This window comes from Salmo salar, chromosome 07, assembly GCF_965601325.2.
Source record: "Salmo salar chromosome 07, fSalSal1, whole genome shotgun sequence".
Taxonomy (NCBI): domain Eukaryota; kingdom Metazoa; phylum Chordata; class Actinopteri; order Salmoniformes; family Salmonidae; genus Salmo; species Salmo salar.
In genome coordinates this window covers 73,057,501-73,079,959 of record NC_138297.1, presented here as the reverse complement: position 1 = coordinate 73,079,959, position 22,459 = coordinate 73,057,501, and the positions used below count along the sequence as shown (strand labels likewise).

At 46.3% G+C, this 22,459-nt stretch overlaps 1 protein-coding gene across 1 annotated transcript in view; it reads left to right on the top strand.

Moving 5' to 3' along the window:
* The first annotated feature begins 1,500 nt into the window (after positions 1-1,500).
* LOC123743794 (transmembrane protein 178B) overlaps positions 1,501-22,459 on the top strand; it is a 187,471-nt gene continuing 166,512 nt past the window's right edge. The window contains exons 1-2 of the mRNA XM_082978052.1: positions 1,501-1,915; positions 2,589-3,478. Of these exons, the coding sequence (XP_082834178.1) occupies positions 3,100-3,478 (379 nt within the window). The 5' untranslated portion in view covers positions 1,501-1,915; positions 2,589-3,099. The remainder of the gene's footprint in view (positions 1,916-2,588; positions 3,479-22,459) is intronic.

Below are 22,459 nucleotides of genomic sequence, written 5' to 3'. Positions count from 1 at the left end.
GCGGAGGTCAGCTGGTAGACAGGAAGCTGATAGAGTCAGCTGTAACAGGGTGGAGGTCAGCTGGTAGACAGGAAGCTGATAGAGTCAGCTGCAGCAGGGTGTGGGTCAGCTGGTAGACAGGAAGTTGATAGCGTCAGCTGTAGCAGGGTGCCTGGTTGTCAGCTGATAGACAGGAAGCTGATAGAGTCAGCTGTAGCAGGGTGGAGGTCAGCTGATAGACAGGAAGCTGATAGAGTCAGCTGTAACAGGTTGGAGGTCAGCTGGTAGACAGGAAGCTGATAGAGTCAGCTGTAGCATGGTGTGGGTCAGCTGATAGAGTCAGCTGTAGCAGGACTGCCTCCAAAATGGCACTCTAATTTTGACCAGGGCCCCGGAGCTATTTAGGACACAGACTAGCATTAGTAGTACAGTCATGTCCCCTCTTCTCCAGCTGAGGATGTATCCATTGAAGACAATGCCAGGGATAAAGAATGAGAGGAGGTAACACATAAGCCAATAGCTAGCCACAAATGGGCTATATTGTATGAAGTGAACAAGTGGAGATAGTTGACAGGATGTGTGTAATGGGGGAGCATCTAACAAGCTCACAACAAGCAGAGCCAGAAGGTGACCCATATGGCAGCATGTTCCCTGTTTGTTTAACCTTTATTTAACTAGGCAAGTCAGTTAAGAACAAATTCTTATTTACAATGACGGCCTACCACGGCCAAACCCATACGACACGCCCTATGGGACTCCCAATCACTGCCGGATGTGATACAGCCTGGAATCGAACCAGGGACTGTAGTGCCTTAGCCCGCTGCGCCACTCAGGAGCCCAATATATAGTGACATTACAATTCAACTGCAAAACTGTCACTCAGGTTGTCGGATGGAAAATTACTATTGCCATAGTCAAAGCAGAGGGAAATTACTATTGACCCTCCAGACCAGTCAGTATGGTCCCTGTTATCTTGTCCCTCCAGACCAGATCAGTATGGTCCCTGTTATGTTGTCCATCCAGACCAGTTGTTGAGAGTGGTGGGGACACCCATGAGATATAATAACAGGTTTTAGTCCAGTGAAGAAATGGAGTGAGTTAATATAGTTTTCACTAAGCTTTAAAACATTTACCACTACATCAGTGCAGCCCGTTTTTATTGGCATATATATGTCGTAGCAAACTGTCAGTCACAGTGGATAGATGACTCTCCGTCCGTCATCTCCAATAGTGTGACAGGTGGGTTTCAGCTTCGTCATAAATTATTCAGCAGCGCCCCCTGTCTTCTTCGTTGACAACTACGTAGTCAGGGATATCAAATGGTCCCCTGGTTCAATGACTCCTTTCATTTCTGACTGAAGACTGGGCAGGTGCTATGTTGGGTTGTAGACTTTGTTCTTATGAGGCTATTCCATCAAACAAAAGCACAGGCCATTTTCTATAGAGGCGTAATATGTTTGGAAACCTAAATCCTCTCCTCTCCGCCTCACAAGTAGAGAGGGGGGGTGCTATTTCTTTAACAAGGTGTTTTAGACACCATGACGTCACCGCTGTAGACTCTGTCCACCCGAAAAGGAGTGTACATACTAGTCTAAATGCATTAGGATCCTAGCTGCCAGAGGGATTTTAAACTCGACAGTAACGATAACGCATAGTGTTTTAGCCTACATATATATATATCCCTCTGAGGAATTAATCCTCAACGGCGACATCTGCCGCGTCAAATAACATCTTTACGCAACGCTTCCTGTCGCCTGTCAATGTCGCCTAGTGGAGCAGGGATCAGAGTCTCTCTGCAATTCATTATTTATTTATTTTTTGAAGGCGAAACTTTAGCCTATTCCGGTTACTGAACGTTTGAAGACATTTGGAACGTAGAGTTGAAATAATCCCATTGGAACATAAAGCTATAACCGAAGTCGCATCCTTTTGAGCGGTGAGTAGACGCGCGTCCAACCTCTCTAGTCACACACACACTGATGTGATGCAGCGAGCTGTTTGAGTTGAGCCTGATGGACATAGAGACGTATTCAACCGCATATCATTGATTGTCTTGTGTCATGGTCATTTGGATATTCATGTAGAATTACCTTTATGTACATATATTATGGTAATGAAGTAAAGTATTTCTTAAATATCTATTTTTGGGGGGGGGGGGGGGGGGACGTTCCCTTTTTGACGACAGACAGCGTGCGGTTTTATTGACTAATTTAACAAGGAGTGATTATGGTACATTAAACGGTGCGGATGTGTGTCCTAGATGAGGTCATATCCCTACGGAAAATGAAGATCATTTTGGCGGCTCTACATTCATGTATCGCCAGCCCTTTAGTCCAGATGGGATGGCAGGGGTGGGGTGACTGCATGCCAGGGGATTTTGACTGACAACAAAACATGACCTTTTAATGTGCACATTGCACGACAAAACATCACTGAACACCCAGCAGCACAACGTTTAATTTGGGGGGAGATTACATTGTAGCGTGGCCTGTTACAAAATAGCCTACAAGAGCAATGGCATGCTCTTGTAAACATCCTAGCTCATGCTAAAAGCAGGGATACACAATTGTTCAGGTTAATAATATGACTTTTTCCTCTGGTTTTTGTAGGGTTTCGACTCGAACTGAAACGCTTTGAAAACTCTGTGTTCTGCGTGGACGTTTGTTCCTGTCTCGCCCCATTCCGCCTAGTCGCAGCAGATGGAGGGTTGCTGAGAGCAGGGAATGAGATAAGCATCTTTTCACTCGTCGAGGCAGCATCCTAACGAACAGCTGCAGCAGCTCGCTCCCTCTCTCCATCTCACTCTCTCCCGTACGCCGGAAAGAACGGAACGGAACACTATTTTACCAACAAGGACCTTCCTTATTCGGTAGATTCAACGAATTTTATGATTTGCAACCTAGCTTTAAATTATATTTGCATGGTTGTAACCTCGATGATGGTCTTGCTATCGGCACCAAGGGGAGAGATGTAAGCTGATTCGTTGGAGGTGGGTTGTAGCGGTAGCAGCGCTGTGCTGACTGACAAAGCGACAGACCGACAGAGCGAGGAGAGCAGAGGAGCTGTCCATAGACTGGTGGTGCTGATGCGGCGGCTCTGAGAAAAGCAGAGAAACCGAGCATGGCTGCTGGGAAGTTACTGCTCTACGCCGGCCTGTCCCTCTCTCTGTGCGCCCTAGGAATGCTAGCGGTGGCAATCTGTTCCGACCACTGGTACGAGACTGACGCGCGGAGGTATCGGGAGCGCTGTCGGAGCTTCTCCAGCCGTAAGAACCCAGGCTTTATCTACATCCCCAACAACAGCCTACCTCTGCGGGCCAGCCGCTCCAGACTGGACCGCTGGGAGGACAAGCTGCTCCTAGCCCGGAACAGAAGGCAGCTGTTCGCTATGTCCGCCGCGGACGAGTGTAGTAGGCAGTACAACTCCACCAACATGGGACTGTGGAGCAAATGCCACCGACTGGGCTTCGACCAGGACATAGAAGACCTCATTCGCAAAGGTAAGAGAGAGAAAACGTATAATACAGTACAGAATTGGATACAATAAGACAGTAGGCCTATACTGTTACATTATGGGAGTCTAATATGTGTGTCGTCTATGTGTTTACCTAACCAAACATCAAGACACTCTGAATATTGCTCATATTGGGAAATTATAAAATAGTCTTTCTTGGTTGACCGTTGTTAGTTGTGCTCTTCACAAACCCCTGGCGAGACAATTAGGCTCCAGAAAAATCATATTATTCACGTTCTTATGAATCTCTCTCTCTCTCTCTCTCAGAGAGAGCGTGGTCAGATAGAGAGACGTCACCGCCACCTCTGTAATGCTGGATTCAAATGGCCTTTAGCTGAGTCGTGTGTGTCATGTTGTAGGAGGAGAGTACAGGCTATCATTTGAGGCTGATGCACCATGGCAACACACAGCTCTGATCCAGTAGATGCTAGGCCTGCTGCTTGCTGTAGCTACGGCTCCATTCTCACATCTACTACCTCTCTGTGTGTGTCTACCTCTCTCTGTGCTCTACCTCTTTCTGTGTCTTTACCTCTCTCTGTGTCTCTACCTCTCTATGTGTGTCTACCTCTCTCTCTGTGTGTGTGTCTACCTCTCTCTGTGCTCTACCTCTCTCTGTGTCTTTACCTCTCTCTGTGTCTCTACCTCTCTATGTGTGTCTACCTCTCTCTCTGTGTGTGTGTCTACCTCTCTCTCTCTATGTCTCTACCTCTCTCTGTGTCTCTACCTCTCTCTGTGTCTCTGCCTCTATGTCTCTACCTCTCTCTATGTCTCTACCTCTCTCTGTGTCTTTACCTCTCTCTCTGTCTCTACCTCTCTGTGTCTCTGCCTCTCTGTGTCTCTACCTCTCTCTCTGTGTCTCTACCTCTCTCTCTGTGTCTCTACCTCTCTCTCTGTGCCTCTACCTCTCTCTCTGTGTGTCTCTACCTCTCTCTGTGTCTTTACCTCTCTCTGTGTCTCTACCTCTCTATGTGTGTCTACCTCTCTCTCTCTCTCTCTCTGTGTGTGTGTCTACCTCTCTCTCTCTCTCTCTCTCTCTCTCTCTCTCTCTCTCTCTCTTTCTGTGTCTACCACTCTCTCGCTCTCTGTGTCTCTACCTCTCTCTCTGTGTCTCTACCTCTCTCTCTGTGTCTCTACCTCTCTCTGTGTCTCTACCTCTCTCTCTCTCTGTGTGTGTGTGTGTGTGTGTGTGTGTGTGTGTGTGTGTGTGTGTGTGTGTGTGTGTGTGTGTGTGTGTGTGTGTGTGTGTGTGTGTGTGTGTGTGTGTGTGTGTGTGCCTGCCTTTGTGTGTGTGTCTTCCCCCTCCCCGTGTGATGCTGTGGGATGCTATATCCTCCTGAACCTCACACTGTAAATAATGATGATGTCACCACTTCCTGTCTTGTGGGCTAGGCCGGTCCTACCACACTATGAGGAGGGAGACTCAGACCTCTTAAAAGACGACTCCCCTATCCACAATATATTAGGAAGCTGTGGTTCTCACATGTAGACCTGGGGTTGTATCATATCATTACCTATTATACCCTAGCCGTAGGTCTACCTCATTATGAAGAGAGACTGTTACACCCTAGCCAGTAGGTCTACCTCATTATGAAGAGAGACTGTTACAACCTAGCCTGTAGGTCTACCTCATTATGAAGAGAGACTGTTACACCCTAGCCTGTAAGTCTACCTCATTATGAAGAGAGTCTGTTACACCCTAGCCTGTAGGTCTACTTCATGAAGAGAGACTGTTACACCCTAGTCAGTAGGTCTACCTCATTATGAAGAGAGACTGTTACTACCTAGCCTGTAGGTCTACCTGATTATGAAGAGAGACTGTTACACCCTAGCCTGTAGGTGTACCTCATTATGAAGAGAGACTGTTACACCCTAGCCTGTAGGTCTACCTCATTATGAAGAGAGGAGACTGTTACACCCTAGCCTATAGGTCTACCTCACTATGAAGAGAGATTGTTACACCCTAGCCTGTAGGTCTTCCTCATTATGAAGAGAAACTGTTACTCCCTAGCCTGTAGGTCTACCTCATTATCAAGAGAGACTGTTACACCCTAGCCTGTAGGTCTACCTCACTATGAAGAGAGACTGTTACACCCTAGCCTGTAGGTCTACCTCATTATGAAGAGAGACTGTTACACCCTAGCCTGTAGGTCTACCTCATTATGAAGAGAGACTGTTACTCCCTAGCCTGTAGGTTTACCTCCTTATGAAGAGAGACTGTTACACCCTAGTCTGTAGGTACCTCACTATGAAGAGAGGTTGTTACATCCTAGCCTGTCTTCTACCTCACTATGAAGAGAGACTGTTACAACCATGCATGTAGGTCTACCTCACTATGAAGAGAGGCTGTTACATCCTAGCCTGTAGGTCTACCTCACTATGAAGAGAGACTGTTACATCCTAGCCTGTAGGTCTACCTCACTATGAAGAGAGACTGTTACATCCTAGCCTGTAGGTCTACCTCACTATGAAGAGAGACTGTTACATCCTAGTCTGTAGGTTGACCTCATTATGAAGAGAGACTGTTACTCCCTAGCCTGTAGGTTGACCTCATTATGAAGAGAGACGGTTACTCCCTAGCCTGTAGGTCTACCTCATTATGAAGAGAGACTGTTACTCCCTAGCCTGTAGGTCTACCTCATTATGAAGAGAGACTGTTAAATCCTAGCCTGTAGGTCTACCTCATTATGAAGAGAGACTGTTACACCCTAGCCTGTAGGTCTACCTCACTATGAAGAGAGACTGTTACTCCCTAGCCTGTAGGTCTACCTCACTATGAAGAGAGACTGTTACACCCTAGCCTGTAGGTCTACCTCACTATGATGAGAGACTGTTACACCCTAGCCTGTAGGTCTACCTCACTATGAAGAGAGACTGTTACTCCCTAGCCTGTAGGTCTACCTCACTATGAAGAGAGGCTGTTACACCCTAGCCTGTAGGTCTACCTCACTATGATGAGAGACTGTTACACCCTAGCCTGTAGGTCTACCTCATAATGAAGAGAGACTGTTACTCCCTAGCCTGTAGCTCTACCTCACTATGAAGAGAGACTGTTACTCCCTAGCCTGTAGGTCTACCTCACTATGAAGAGAGACTGTTACTCCCTAGTCTGTAGGTCTACCTCACTATGAAGAGAGGCTGTTACATCCTAGTCTGTTGGTCTACCTCACTATGAAGAGAGGCTGTTACATCCTAGCCTGTAGGTCTACCTCATTATGAAGAGAGGCTGTTACACCCTAGCCTGTAGGTCTACCTCACTATGAAGAGAGGCTGTTACATCCTAGCCTGTAGGTCTACCTCATTATGAAGAGAGACTGTTACACCCTAGCCTGTAGGTCTACCTCACTATGAAGAGAGACTGTTACTCCCTAGCCTGTAGGTCTACCTCACTATGAAGAGAGACTGTTACACCCTAGCCTGTAGGTCTACCTCACTATGATGAGAGACTGTTACACCCTAGCCTGTAGGTCTACCTCACTATGAAGAGAGACTGTTGCTCCCTAGCCTGTAGGTCTACCTCACTATGAAGAGAGGCTGTTACACCCTAGCCTGTAGGTCTACCTCACTATGATGAGAGACTGTTACACCCTAGCCTGTAGGTCTACCTCATAATGAAGAGAGACTGTTACTCCCTAGCCTGTAGCTCTACCTCACTATGAAGAGAGACTGTTACTCCCTAGCCTGTAGGTCTACCTCACTATGAAGAGAGACTGTTACTCCCTAGCCTGTAGGTCTACCTCACTATGAAGAGAGGCTGTTACATCCTAGTCTGTAGGTTTACCTCACTATGAAGAGAGGGACACTCACTCAGACCTCATCCTTCGACTTAGATAACAGTGTCACCCGTACACTCTTAGGGGGAAAAAAGGTGCGAAGTAAAACCATCCAGTGTTTTTTCGGTATGTCCTTATAGGCCCTATAGTCTACAGATGAGGGTTAAACCCACATGAACACCAAAAAGGTGTTTTTACCTAAAACCCTCTCTTTAGGGTTCTTCAGAGATGATCAGCATCGTCAGTTATATTCAGAGCTGTGTTGCTGATTATCTAATAAATACTGTATTAAGGTATTTTGGATGTGAATTATATGCCAAGCTTGTGAACATTATTTTGTGTTGGGGTTGTCATAATTGCATGGTTATTCAATTGTAGAATATTGAAAATACTTTTTCTTAAATGTTGTACATTAAGTCATGGTTTTAAAACAATGATGATCATATTTAAAAAAAAAAAACTGTGGCACTTATATACCAATGCTTCAACCTATTCCCCTTTATGAAGTGTTCCACCAGCCTCTGTAGCCTTTAAACATGTATTATTTATGACAATAAATTACACACACATATATATATATATATTACACTGAGTGTACAAAACATGATCCATCTCATCTGTAGACTAGGACACATCTATAGAGACCTGGTCTAAAGTAGTGCACTAGAAAGACAATAAGGTACCATGTCTCATCTGTAGACTAGGACACATCTATAGAGACCTGGTCTAAAGTAGTGCACTAGAAAGACAATAAGGTGCCATGTCTCATCTGTAGACTAGGATACATCTATAGAGACCTGGTCTAAAGTAGTGCACTAGAAAGACAATAAGGTACCATGTCTCATCTGTAGACTAGGACACATCTATAGAGACCTGGTCTAAAGTAGTGCACTAGAAAGACAATAAGGTGCTATGTCTCATCTGTAGACTAGGATACATCTATAGAGACCTGGTCTAAAGTAGTGCACTAGAAAGACAATAAGGTGCCATGTCTCATCTGTAGACTAGGACACATCTATAGAGACCTGGTCTAAAGTAGTGCACTAGAAAGACAATAAGGTACCATGTCTCATCTGTAGACTAGGACACATCTATAGAGACCTGGTCTAAAGTAGTGCACTAGAAAGACAATAAGGTACCATGTCTCATCTGTAGACTAGGACACATCTATAGAGACCTGGTCTAAAGTAGTGCACTAGAAAGACAATAAGGTGCCATGTCTCATCTGTAGACTAGGACACATCTATAGAGACCTGGTCTAAAGTAGTGCACTAGAAAGACAATAAGGTGCCATGTCTCATCTGTAGACTAGGACACACATCAACATGTGTGCTATTCATACAGGCTCTATGCAGAGTTGACTGTTGTATATGACTATAACCATTGAGTGTAACCATTCATTCCCAACGTCCAAATGTTTATTCATCGTTCTGTTGATCAATCATGAGTAAACTCTTCTCTGGAGAAGAAGCTGGTCTCTGTTCTATGGCGTGGATGTGTGGTTGCTATCCAGTCACCTGGCATTGGCCCGGCTTTTGACCGAGGTTACTGTCCACCATTAGTGTGTGTGTGTGTGTGTGTGTGTGTGTGTGTGTGTGTGTGTGTGTGTGTGTGTGTGTGCGTGCGTGCGTGCGTGTGTATTTGTGCATCTCAGCATCTGTGTGTCAGTGAGTGTGTGGAATGGGGAGTGAAGCTTTCAGATGTGTGTCCCTGTCCAGGCTGCTAGAGGGACTGTGTTTGTGTGGAATGGGGAGTGAAGCTTTCAGATGTGTGGCCCTTTCAGGCAGCTTCCATAGTCTTGATGACTTGTCATCTGCAGTAATGGGCACCTGGCCTCAGACCTTGCTGTGCTTAGCAAGCTAATGAATGGAGGACTCACACAGTACAGCCCTGATCCAACCTAATGTCCCAAACTGGAAACTGGAACCTCTAACCCGGGCAGTTTGACTGGAAACTGGAACCTCTAACCCGGGCAGTTTGACTGGAAACTGGAACCTCTAACCCGGGCAGTTTGACTGGAAACTGGAACCTCTAACCCGGGCAGTTTGACTGGAAACTGGAACCTCTAACCCGGGCAGTTTGACTGGAAACTGGAACCTCTAACCCAGGCAGTTTGACTGGAAACTGGAACCTCTAACCCAGGCAGTTTGACTGGAAACTGGAACCTCTAACCCGGGCAGTTTGACTGGAAACTGGAACCTCTAACCCAGGCAGTTTGACTGGAAACTGGAACCTCTAACCCGGGCAGTTTGACTGGAAACTGGAACCTCTAACCCAGGCAGTTTGACTGGAAACTGGAACCTCTAACCCGGGCAGTTTGACTGGAAACTGGAACCTCTAACCCAGGCAGTTTGACTGGAAACTGGAACCTCTAACCCAGGCAGTTTGACTGGAAACTGGAACCTCTAACCCAGGCAGTTTGACTGGAAACTGGAACCTCTAACCCAGGCAGTTTGACTGGAAACTGGAACCTCTAACCCAGGCAGTTTGACTGGAAACTGGAACCTCTAACCCGGGCAGTTTGACTGGAAACTGGAACCTCTAACCCGGGCAGTTTGACTGGAAACTGGAACCTCTAACCCGGGCAGTTTGACTGGAAACTGGAACCTCTAACCCGGGCAGTTTGACTGGAAACTGGAACCTCTGACCCGGGCAGTTTGACTGGAAACTGGAACCTCTAACCCGGGCAGTTTGACTGGAAACTGGAACCTCTGACCCGGGCAGTTTCACTGGAAACTGGAACCTCTGACCCGGGCAGTTTGACTGGAAACTGGAACCTCTAACCCAGGCAGTTTGACTGGAAACTGGAACCTCTAACCCAGGCAGTTTGACTGGAAACTGGAACCTCTAACCCGGGCAGTTTGACTGGAAACTGGAACCTCTAACCCAGGCAGTTTGACTGGAAACTGGAACCTCTAACCCAGGCAGTTTGACTGGAAACTGGAACCTCTAACCCAGGCAGTTTGACTGGAAACTGGAACCTCTAACCCAGGCAGTTTGACTGGAAACTGGAACCTCTAACCCGGGCAGTTTGACTGGAAACTGGAACCTCTAACCCGGGCAGTTTGACTGGAAACTGGAACCTCTAACCCAGGCAGTTTGACTGGAAACTGGAACCTCTAACCCTGGCAGTTTGACTGGAAACTGGAACCTCTAACCCGGGCAGTTTGACTGGAAATTGGAAACTGGAACCTCTAACCCGGGCAGTTTGACTGGAAACTGGAACCTCTAACCCAGGCAGTTTGACTGGAAACTGGAACCTCTAACCCAGGCAGTTTGACTGGAAACTGGAACCTCTAACCCAGGCAGTTTGACTGGAAACTGGAACCTCTGGCCCGGGCAGTTTGACTGGAAACGAATGGGTAGACTCACTATGGCTGCTAGCCAGTCCACCCATTATGCCACCATAGACCTGAATGGGGAGGCTCGTTCTATTCTATGTGTACGGTCAGATCCCTGTGCTTTTGTAGATTACTTCACAGGCTTGGTAATGATGTCGGTATGTCAGAGGAGCTTTACTGTAGTTGCTGTCTATAAGGGAGCTCCAGCTGTTAATGATTCTGAAGCCAGACACTCTTCTTCCCTCACCGGGGTATCAGGGATCCTACATCCTCCTCTCTCTATCGCTGCATCCCCCCCCCAGCCTTCACCATCCTTCCATTCGTTCTCCTATCCTCCATAACCATGGACTGTTTCATATTCTTGAGTCTCTGTCAAGCCATGTTGTGATTTTATAGAGCTGTTGTAGAACTGAGCTGAGCCAGACTCTAAATGGTATTCTATCCTTTATCTACCAGTGCTGCTTTCCCTAGCACTGTCTACACAGCTAGTTACAGAGAGTTAGTGTGTAATTTATTTGTTAGTGATAGGTCATCAGCTCTCTGTCTGTGTGTTGTGTGTGTGTGTGTGTGTGTGTGTGTGTGTGTGTGTGTGTGTGTGTGTGTGTGTGTAATGTGTGTGTGTGTGTGTGTGTGTGTGTGTGTGTGTGTGTGTGTGTGTGTGTGTGTGTGTGTGTGTGTGTGTGCGCGCGCGCAGGGTTATTATCCGGAAAGCTGGCATATGTCTGCATGGAGATATTCTGCTGACGAGACTGGGCACGACATCTCTTCCTGGAGGACCCACACTCCTCTATTGCTCTGTAGTGTTGTCACTCTATTCTATCTTTCTATTGTTCTGTCACTCTATTCTATTGTTCTATAGTTCTGTCACTCTATTTTATTGTTCTATAGTTCTGTCACTCTATTCTATTGTTCTGTAGTTCTGTCACTCTATTCTATTGTTCTATAGCTCCGTCACTCTATTTTATTGTTCTATATTTCTGGCACTCTAATCTATTGTTCTATAGTTCTGTCACTCTATTCTATTGTTCTATAGTTCTGTCACTCTATTTTATTGTTCTATAGTTCTGTCACTCTATTCTATTGTTCTATAGTTCTGTCACTCTATTCTATTGTTCTATAGCTCCGTCACTCTATTTTATTGTTCTATATTTCTGTCACTCTAATCTATTGTTCTATAGTTCTGTCACTCTATTCTATTGTTCTATAGCTCCGTCACTCTATTTTATTGTTCTATATTTCTGTCACTCTAATCTATTGTTCTATAGCTCAGTTACTCTATTCTATTGTTCTATAGTTCTGTCACTCTATTCTATTGTTCTATAGCTCTGTCACTCTATTCTATTGTTCTATAGTTCTGTCACTCTATTCCATTGTTCTATAGCCCCGTCACTCTATTTTATTGTTCTATATTTCTGTCACTCTAATCTATTGTTCTATAGTTCTGTCACTCTATTCTATTGTTCTATAGTTCTGTCACTCTATTCTATTGTTCTATAGCTCTGTCACTCTATTCTATTGTTCTATAGCTCTGTCACTCTATTCTATTGTTCTATAGCTCCGTCACTCTATTTTATTGTTCTATATTTCTGTCACTCTAATCTATTGTTCTATAGTTCTGTCACTCTATTCTATTGTTCTATAGCTCTGTCACTCTATTCTATTGTTCTATAGCTCTGTCACTCTATTCTATTGTTCTATAGTTCTGTCACTCTATTCTATTGTTCTATAGCTCTGTCACTCTATTCTATTGTTCTATAGTTCTGTCACTCTATTCTATTGTTCTATAGCTCTGTCACTCTATTCTATTGTTCTATAGCTCTGTCACTCTATTCTATTGTTCTATAGTTCTGTCACTCTATTCTATTGTTCTATTGCTCCGTCACTCTATTTTATTGTTCTATTGCTCTGTCACTCTATTCTATTGTTCTATTGCTCAGTCACTCTATTCTATTGTTCTATAGCTCCGTCACTCTATTCTATTGTTCTATAGTTCTGTCACTCTATTCTATTGTTCTATAGCTCTGTCACTCTATTCTATTGTTCTATAGCTCTGTCACTCTATTCCATTGTTCTATAGCTCCGTCACTCTATTCTATTGTTCTATTGCTCTGTCACTCTATTCTATTGTTCTATTACTCTGTCACTCTATTCTATTGTTCTATAGCTCTGTCACTCTATTCTATTGTTCTATAGCTCTGTCACTCTATTCTGTTGTTCTATAGCTCTGTCACTCTATTCTATTGTTCTATAGCTCCGTCACTCTATTCTATTGTTCTATTGCTCAGTCACTCTATTCTATTGTTCTATAGTTCTGTCACTCTATTCTATTGTTCTATAGTTCTGTCACTCTATTCTATTGTTCTATAGCTCCGTCACTCTATTCTATTGTTCTATAGCTCAGTCACTCTATTCTATTGTTCTATAGCTCAGTTACTCTATTCTATTGTTCTATAGTTCTGTCACTCTATTCTATTGTTCTGTCACTCTATTCTATTGTTCTATAGCTCTGTCACTCTATTCTAATGTTCTATAGCTCTGTCACTCTATTCTATTGTTCTATAGCTCTGTCACTCTATTCTATTGTTCTATAGCTCCGTCACTCTATTCTATTGTTCTATAGTTCTGTCACTCTATTCTATTGTTCTATAGTTCTGTCACTCTATTCTATTGTTCTATAGCTCCGTCACTCTATTCTATTGTTCTATAGCTCAGTCACTCTATTCTATTGTTCTATAGCTCAGTTACTCTATTTTATTGTTCTTCATTCTGTCACTCACCAAGAAAGAGAGGGAAGGAGAGAGAGAGAGAGGGAGAGAGAGAGAGGGAAAGAGACGGAGGGAGAGAGAGAAAGAGGGAGTGAGGGGGAGAGAGAGGCAGAGAGAGGGAAAGGGTGAGAGAGAGGGAAAGGTAAAGAAAGAGGGTGAGAGAGGGAGAGAGAGAGAGGGAAAGAGAGTGAGGTATGGGTTGAAAGAAGGCTTGAGCGTCAGTCTGCCCAGGTGTGGAAAGCAGAGAGCATCAGTCTACCCAGGTGTGGAAAGCAGAGAGCATCAGTCTACCCAGGTGTGGAAAGCAGAGAGCATCAGTCTACCCAGGTGTGGAAAGCAGAGAGCATCAGTCTACCCAGGTGTGGAAAGCAGAGAGCATCAGTCTACCCAGGTGTGGAAAGCAGAGAGCATCAGTCTACCCAGGTGTGGAAAGCAGAGAACATCAGTCTACCCAGGTGTGGAAAGCAGAGACCAGTGAGCAGAGAGCATCAGTCTACCCAGGAGCCTCCCATCTGAGGCCTACTGAGGCCTAAGGCGAAGCCTGGGATTGGATTACCATGCTCCCTAGGGAACCCATGTCTCCACTGGTGAAGTTAAATTGGACACTCTGTGAGGGAGGGCCAACCCTCCACAGCTCGCTGCTACTGAGACTCCAGTGCTTGAGGTGATCTAGTAGACACCCCACTAGTGGGGATTAGGGTTAATCCTTAATGGATTTATTGATAGTAATTTCATTCTAATTTGTTATGATCGTGATTGGCAGTGCATTGTGAGCTTTGGGTGATTCCTCCCTTTCCCTTCCCCTCACCCTACCATATTCCTTGTTGTAGTTACATACACTGAATGTTGCCTGTGTTTCTAGATGGATTTGTGACTATGTGTTGTTCTTACTGGAGATGTAGTGTGGAGCCTAGTGGACATAGCAAGGTTCCCTTCACGAGAACTGGAGCTGGAAACGGAATTATTTATCTCATTACTGGCCCTGTTGTACCTCATTCCTGGCCCTGTTGTACCAGGTTCCTGGCCCTGTTGTACCTTATTCCTGGCCCTGTTGTACCTTATTCCTGGCCCTGTCTGTTGCACCCAGCAACCTAAACCAAGACAGCTATGGCCACAGCCAATGATATAAACATGAATACTGGTGTCTATGGCCACAGCACTGGCACCCGGCCTTCTCTTTCTGTTTTTCTCTTTACTCGACCTCATCACCTGCCAACATCAACACATAACCCCTCCCCCCCCCCCCCCCCCCCCCCCCCCCCCCGGATACACACAGCATGAGAGAGATCAAAGGCCATTTTCAATCAAAGACAGCCTGAGTATTATGAGTGAGTTCTGTTATCGTCTAACGGTACGTCCTCCAACCGATACTGTAGATACAATGTGTTGAATGATTTAGTCAAACACTAGAAGACCAGCGGGACTCATTTTGACTCACAAGTCTAAGTCACGTCCCATACGTCCTTAACTTTTTTTTTTTTTTAATAAGTCTATTTTTGTTTTTTAACTGACTTGCCTAGTTAAATAAAAATACATTTCTACACTCCATCTCTGGCTCTAATGAGAGAAGGAGAAGGGGGGAGAGAGAGAGAGAAGGGGGAGAAAGAGAGAGGGAGAGAGAGATTGAGAGTGAAAGAGAAGGGGGAGAGAGAGGGAGACAAGTAGAGAGAGGGAGAGGAAGAAGACAGCAGCAGCTGCAAGGGGAGGAAATTACTCTCTTTCCTTTTCTCTGTCCTTCTCCCACTCCTTTACAGTCTCCACTTCTTCTGTATCTCTGTCCTTCTCCCACTCCTTTACAGTCTCCACTTCTTATGTATCTCTGTCCTTCTCCCACTCCTTTACAGTCTCCACTTCTTATGTATCTCTGTCCTTCTCCCACTCCTTTACAGTCTCCACTTCTTCTGTATCTCTGTCCTTCTCCCACTCCTTTACAGTCTCCACTTCTTCTGTATCTCTGTCCATCTCCCACTCCTTTACAGTCTCCACTTCTTATGTATCTCTGTCCATCTCCCACTCCTTTACAGTCTCCACTTCTTCTGTATCTCTGTCCTTCTCCCACTCCTTTACAGTCTCCACTTCTTCTGTATCTCTGTCCTTCTCCCACTCCTTTACAGTCTCCACTTCTTATGTATCTCTGTCCATCTCCCACTCCTTTACAGTCTCCACTTCTTATGTATCTCTGTCCTTCTCCCACTCCTTTACAGTCTCCACTTCTTATGTATCTCTGTCCTTCTCCCACTCCTTTACAGTCTCCACTTCTTATGTATCTCTGTCCATCTCCCACTCTTTTACAGTCTCCACTTCTTATGTATCTCTGTCCATCTCCCACTCCTTTACAGTCTCCACTTCTTCTGTATCTCTGTCCATCTCCACTCTTTTACAGTCTCCACTTCTTCTGTATCTCTGTCCATCTCCCACTCTTTTACAGTCTCCACTTCTTATGTATCTCTGTCCTTCTCCCACTCCTTTACAGTCTCCACTTCTTATGTATTCCTGTCCTCGAGGGAGAGAGCATGGACAGGGAGAGAGGGAGAGATATGGACAGAGAGAGAGGGAGAGATATGGACAGAGAGAGAGGAGAGATATGGACAGGGAGAGAGGCGAGATATGGACAGGAGAGAGGGAGAGATATGGACAGGGAGAGAGGCGAGAGATATGGACAGAGAGAGAGGGAGAGATATGGACAGGGAGAGAGGGAGACGATATGGACAGAGAGAGAGGGAGAGATATGGACAGGGAGAGGGAGAGATATGGACAGGAGAGAGGGAGAGATATGGACAGGAGAGAGGGAGAGACATGGACAGAGAGAGGGAGAGATATGGACAGGGAGAGAGGGAGAGAATGGAGAGAGAGGGAGAGATATGGACGAGGGAGAGAGGGAGAGATATGAATCAGGGAGAGAGGGAGAGATATAGACAGGGAGAGAGGGAGAGATATGGACAGGGAGAGAGGGAGAGATATGGACAGGGAGAGAGGGAGAGATATGGAGAGGGAGAGAGGGAGAGATGTACAGGGAGAGAGGGAGATATATGGAGAGGGAGAGAGGGAGAGATATGGACAGGGAGAGAGGGAGAGATATGGAGAGGGAGAGAGGGAGAGATGTACAGGGAGAGAGGGAGAGATATGGAGAGGGAGAGAGGGAGAGATATGGAGAGGGAGAGAGGGAGAGATATGGACAGGGAGAGAGGGAGAGATATACAGGGAGAGAGGGAGAGATGTGGAGAGGGAGAGAGGGAGAGATATGGACAGGGAGAGAGAGAGATGTGGAGAGGGAGAGATGTGGAGAGGGAGAGATATGGAGAGGGAGAGATATGGAGAGGGAGAGAGGGAGAGATGTGGAGAGGGAGAGAGAGGTGGAGTGAAGAGAAAATATCCTCATCCATGGTTTGCGTTGTCATGGTAACTCTGATCTGCTGTTTGACAGATGTTATGTTGGAGTATTGTGTTGGCAGGGGCCGGGCCGCGCAGAGACTGTGTGTGTGTGTGTGTGTGTGTGTGTGTGTGTGTGTGTGTGTGTGTGTGTGTGTGTGTGTGTGTGTGTGTGTGTGTGTGTGTGTGTGTGTGTGTGTGTGTGTGTGTGTGTGTGTGTGTGTGTGTGTGTGTGTGTGTGTGTGTGGTGTGTGTGTGTGTGTGTGTGTGTGTCTCAAACAAGCAATCAAAATCCCCTTCTGGAGATGATGACAGAAGTGGACAGACCACAGTGTTACAGTCCCATCATACAAAAGGTTCTGTTGACATGTCACAGGCCATTCCCTCTGACTGTTATAGTCAGGTGCTTCTGTCTGTGTTCAACAGAGACACAGTCCTGCTGTTCTAGCAGTGGGATCGTCTTCTTCTCTACCCAGATGGGATCTTCAGATCAACATAGGAATAAACCCTTTATCTAAACCCTAAAACGGATTTCCCTAGCAACCCAGTCAATTCGACATGCAACCTGACACAGTCCTTCCTCCTCTCATCCCTCTCTCCTCTCTTCCTCTGTTTCATCCTCTCCTCTCATCCCTCTCTCCTCTACTCTCCCTCCATCTTCTTCTCTCACTAGCGGATTCCTCTCACAGCTGCACCTCTCTCTCGTGACTGACTGTTCAGAGGGAATTAGCAGGAAAAGAGAGATGAAAGAGGGAGGAGAGGGAGAGGACAGAGGAAGAGAGGGAGGAAAGGGGGAGGACAAGGGACAGAGAAGAGAAAGGGAGGAGAGGAGGAGGAGAGAAGAGGAGAGAGGAAGAGAGGAGAGGAGAGAGGAGAGGATGAAACAGAGGAAGAGAGGAGAGAGGGAGGAGAGGACAGAGAAAGAGAGAGGAGAGGGAGGAGAGGACAGAGAAAGAGAGAGGAGAGGGAGAGAGGGAGGAGAGGACCAAGGAAGAGAGGAGAGAGGGAGGAGAGGACAGAGAAAGAGAGAGGAGAGGGAGGAGAGAACAGAGAAAGAGAGAGGAGAGGGAGAGAGGGAGGAGAGGACCAAGGAAGAGAGGAGAGAGGGAGGAGAGGACAGAGAAAGAGAGAGGAGAGGGAGGAGAGAACAGAGAAAGAGAGAGGAGAGGGAGAGAGGGAGGAGAGGACCAAGGAAGAGAGGATAGAGGGAGGAGAGAAGAGGAGAGGAGGGGGAGGAAAAGAGGGGGAGGACAGAGGAAGAGAGGGAGGAGAGGACAGAGGACTAGAGGAGAGGAAGAGAGGAGAGAGGGAGGAGAGGACAAAGGAAGAGAGTAGAAGGGGAGGAGGGGACAGAGGAAGAGAGGAGAGAGGGAAGGGTGGAGAGGAGAAGACAGAGGGAGAGAGGGACGAGATAAGAGGAGAGGACAGAGGAAGAGAGGAGAGGGAGGGAGGGAGGGAGGAGGATGAGAGGACAGAGGACAGAAGAGAGGACAGAGAGGAGAAGAGAGGACAGAGGAGAGAGGGAGGAGAGGACAGAGGAAGAGAGAAGAGAGGAGAGGGAGGAAAGGAGTGGACAGAGAAAGAGAGGAGAGAGGGAGGAGAGGAGAGAGGGAGGAGAGGGGGAGGAGAACAGAGGACAGAAGAGAGGAGGGGGAGTAGAAGAGAGCGGGAGGACAGAGGACAGAGGAAGAGATGAGGGAGGAGAGGACAGAGGAAGAGTGGAGAGAGGGAGGAGAGATATGACAGAGGGAGAGAGAAAGGAGAGGAGAGGAGAGGAGAGGAGAGGAGAGAGGAGAGGAGAGGAGAGGAGAGGGAGAGGAGAGGAGAGGAGAGGAGAGGAGAGGAGAGGAGAGGAGAGGAGAGGAGAGGAGGAGAGGAGAGGAGAGGATGATTAGGATGTGTAGAGATGAGCTGTAAAGTGGAGGTTAAATAGGACTACGTGCCAGTGGACACACACTGTATTCTCCAACTGTCAAACACACAGACACACACTGTATTCTCCAACTGTCAAACACACAGACACACACAGGCAATACTCATATTGTAGACACAAACACTGATGTGCGCACAGAAATCCCCCCACTCACACACATACTGATGGCACATAGGAAAGCACACAAACCCAATTACACACAGCTACACACATCTACAACTACACACATCTACAACTACACACAGCTACAACTACACACATGTACAACTACATACATCTACACACATGTACAAACTACACACATTTACACACATGTACAACTACACACAGTTACACACATCTACAACTACACACAGCTACACGCATCTACAACTACACACATCTACACACATGTACAACTACACACAGTTACACACATCTACAACTACACACATCTACAACTACACACATCTACAACTACACACAGCTACAACTACACACAGCTACACACATCTACAACTACACACATCTACACACATGTACAACTACACACAGTTACACACATCTACAACTACACACATCTACATCTACAAACATCTACAACTACACACAGCTACAACTACACACAGCTACACACATCTACAACTACACACATCTACACACATGTACAACTACACACAGTTACACACATCTACAACTACACACATCTACAACTACACACAGCTACAACTACACACAGCTACACACATCTACAACTACACACATCTACACACATGTACAACTACACACAGTTACACACATCTACAACTACACACATCTACATCTACAAACATCTACAACTACACACAGCTACAACTACACACAGCCACATAGAACACACATGCATATTTATGACACACAACATTGTGATTGATGCTGTCTGCCTGTGAGGCAGCTTTAATGAAAGGCGTGTCATGTGGCTGAGACTGCATCTGCATCCCAAATGACACCCTAGTCTCTATCAGGGCTCTGAGCAGAAGCAGTGCCCTGGGGAATATGGTGCCATTGGTATGCAGGCTGAGCCTGAGAGGTCAGAGAAATGGCTTTGACATTTGAAACATCCGTTGGATCAGGGTAAGTCTCTGACAGCCGGTAATGGGTGTAGATCTGCTCACTGAAATGCCCTGAAACAGCTCCACTGCTTACAGCCTGAAATGGGTGTAGATCTGCTCACTGAAATGCCCTGAAACAGCTCCACTGCTTACAGCCTGAAATGGGTGTAGATCTGCTCACTGAAATGCCCTGAAACAGCTCCACTGCTTACAGCCTGAAATGGGTGTAGATCTGCTCACTGAAATGCCCTGAAACAGCTCCACTGCTTACAGCCTGAAATTGGTGTTGATCTGCTCACTGAAATGCCCTGAAACAGCTCCACTGCTTACAGCCTGAAATGGGTGTAGATCTGCTCACTGAAATGCCCTGAAACAGCTCCACTGCTTACAGCCTGAAATGGGTGTAGATCTGCTCACTGAAATGCCCTGAAACAGCTCCACTGCTTACAGCCTGAAATGGGTGTAGATCTGCTCACTGAAATGCCCTGAAACAGCTCCACTGCTTACAGCCTGAAATGGGTGTAGATCTGCTCACTGAAATGCCCTGAAACAGCTCCACTGCTTACAGCCTGAAATGGGTGTAGATCTGCTCACTGAAATGCCCTGAAACAGCTCCACTGCTTACAGCCTGAAATGGGTATAGATCTGCTCACTGAAATGCCCTGATACAGCTCCACTGCTTACAGGCTGTAAGCATTGTAAGAGCATGGGCTCTCCAAAAAAAAAAATGTTGGTTGGTTTTTCTTTAGATTTTCTCCTACCATATCTATTGTGTTATAGTCTACTACATTATTTTAACATTTCTACAAACTTCAACTTCTACAAACTTAATTGACTGGCTGTCTGACTGGCTTGCTGTCTGACTGGCTGTCTGACTGGCTGGCTGTCTGACTGGCTGGCTGTCTGACTGGCTGTCTGACTGACTAGCTGACTAGCTGACTGTCTGGTGCTATACGTGTGTTTTGGTGTGACGATGAGCTCGTGTTGAAACCCTCTTTGACAGGAGTCATATTGTTACAGACTATACAGGTAGAGCTCCTAGCTGACTGTCTGGTGCTATACGTGTGTTTTGGTGTGACGATGAGCTCGTGTTGAAACCCTCTTTGACAGGAGTCATATTGTTACAGACTATACAGGTAGAGCTCCTAGCTGACTGTCTGGTGCTATACGTGTGTTTTGGTGTGACTATGAGCTCGTGTTGAAACCCTCTTTGACAGGAGTCATATTGTTACAGACTTTACAGGTAGAGCTCCTAGCTGACACGTTATGGGCTGGAGTATCCTGAAAGCTTCCTACGATCATCTTTTGTTCATTACCTGGTGGTCTTGAGGCGACCTTTACCAATACGTAGATGTTGGTCAATTCCCCCGTTGGCCAGGTCGAAGGTCGCAGTTGTAAATGACAACTTGTTCTCAACTGGCCTACCTGGTTAAATAAAGGTGAAATAATAAAAAAAATTAAAAAGTTGACCTTCTTCGTGTTTCACTATAGCTCCACATTGCATGAGCACTACGACATGGTCATACACGACATGACCAACAGTATGTGGACCACTGCTCTTTGAACGTCTCATTACAAAAATCATGGGAATTTAATATGGAGTTTGTCCCCCCTTTGCTGCTATAACAGCCTCCACTCTTCTGGGAAGGCTTTCCACTAGATGTTGGAACATTGCTGCTATAACAGCCTCCACTCTTCTGGGAAGGCTTTCCACTAGATGTTGGAACATTGCTGCTATAACAGCCTCCACTCTTCTGGGAAGGCTTTCCACTAGATGTTGGTACATTGCTGCTATAACAGCCTCCACTCTTCTGGGAAGGCTTTCCACTAGATGTTGGAACATTGCTGCTATAACAGCCTCCACTCTTCTGGGAAGGCTTTCCACTAGATGTTGGAACATTGCTGCTATAACAGCCTCCACTCTTCTGGGAAGGCTTTCCACTAGATGTTGGAACATTGCTGCAGGGGGACTTGCTTCCATTCAGCCACAAGAGCATTAGTGAGGTCGGGCACTGATGTTGGGCGATTTGGGCTGACTCGCAGTCGGTGTTCCAATTCATCCCAAAGGTGTTCGATGAGGTTCAGGTCAGGGCTCTGTGCAGGCCAGTCAAGTTCTTCCACAACGATCTCGACAAACCATTTCTGTATGGACCTCGCTTTGTGCACGGGGGCATTGTCATGCTGAAACAGGAAAAGGCCTACCCCAAACTGTTGCCACAAAGTTGGAAGCACAGAATCGTCTAGAATGTCATTGTATGCTGTAGCGCTAAGATTTCCCTTCACTGGAACTAAGGGGCTAGAACCATGAAAAACAGCCCCAGACCATTATTCCTCCTCCACCAAACTTTACAGTTGGCACTATGCATTGGGGCAGGTAGCGTTCTCCTGGCATCCGGCAAACCCAGATTTGTCCGTCGGACTGCCAGATGGTGAAGTGTGATTCATCACTCCAGTGAACGTGTTTCCACTGCTCCAGAGTCCAATGGCAGCAAGCTTTACATCACTCCAGCTGACGCTTGGCATTGCGCATGGTGATCTTAGGCTTGTGTGCGGCTGCTCGGCCATGGAAACCCATTTCATGAAGCTCCCAACGAACAGTTCTGGTGCTGATGTTGCTTCCAGAGGCAGTTTGGTACTCGGTAGTGAGTGTTGCAACCGAGGACAGACAATTTTCAGCACTCGGTGGTCCCGTTCTGTGAGCTTGTGTGGCCTACCACTT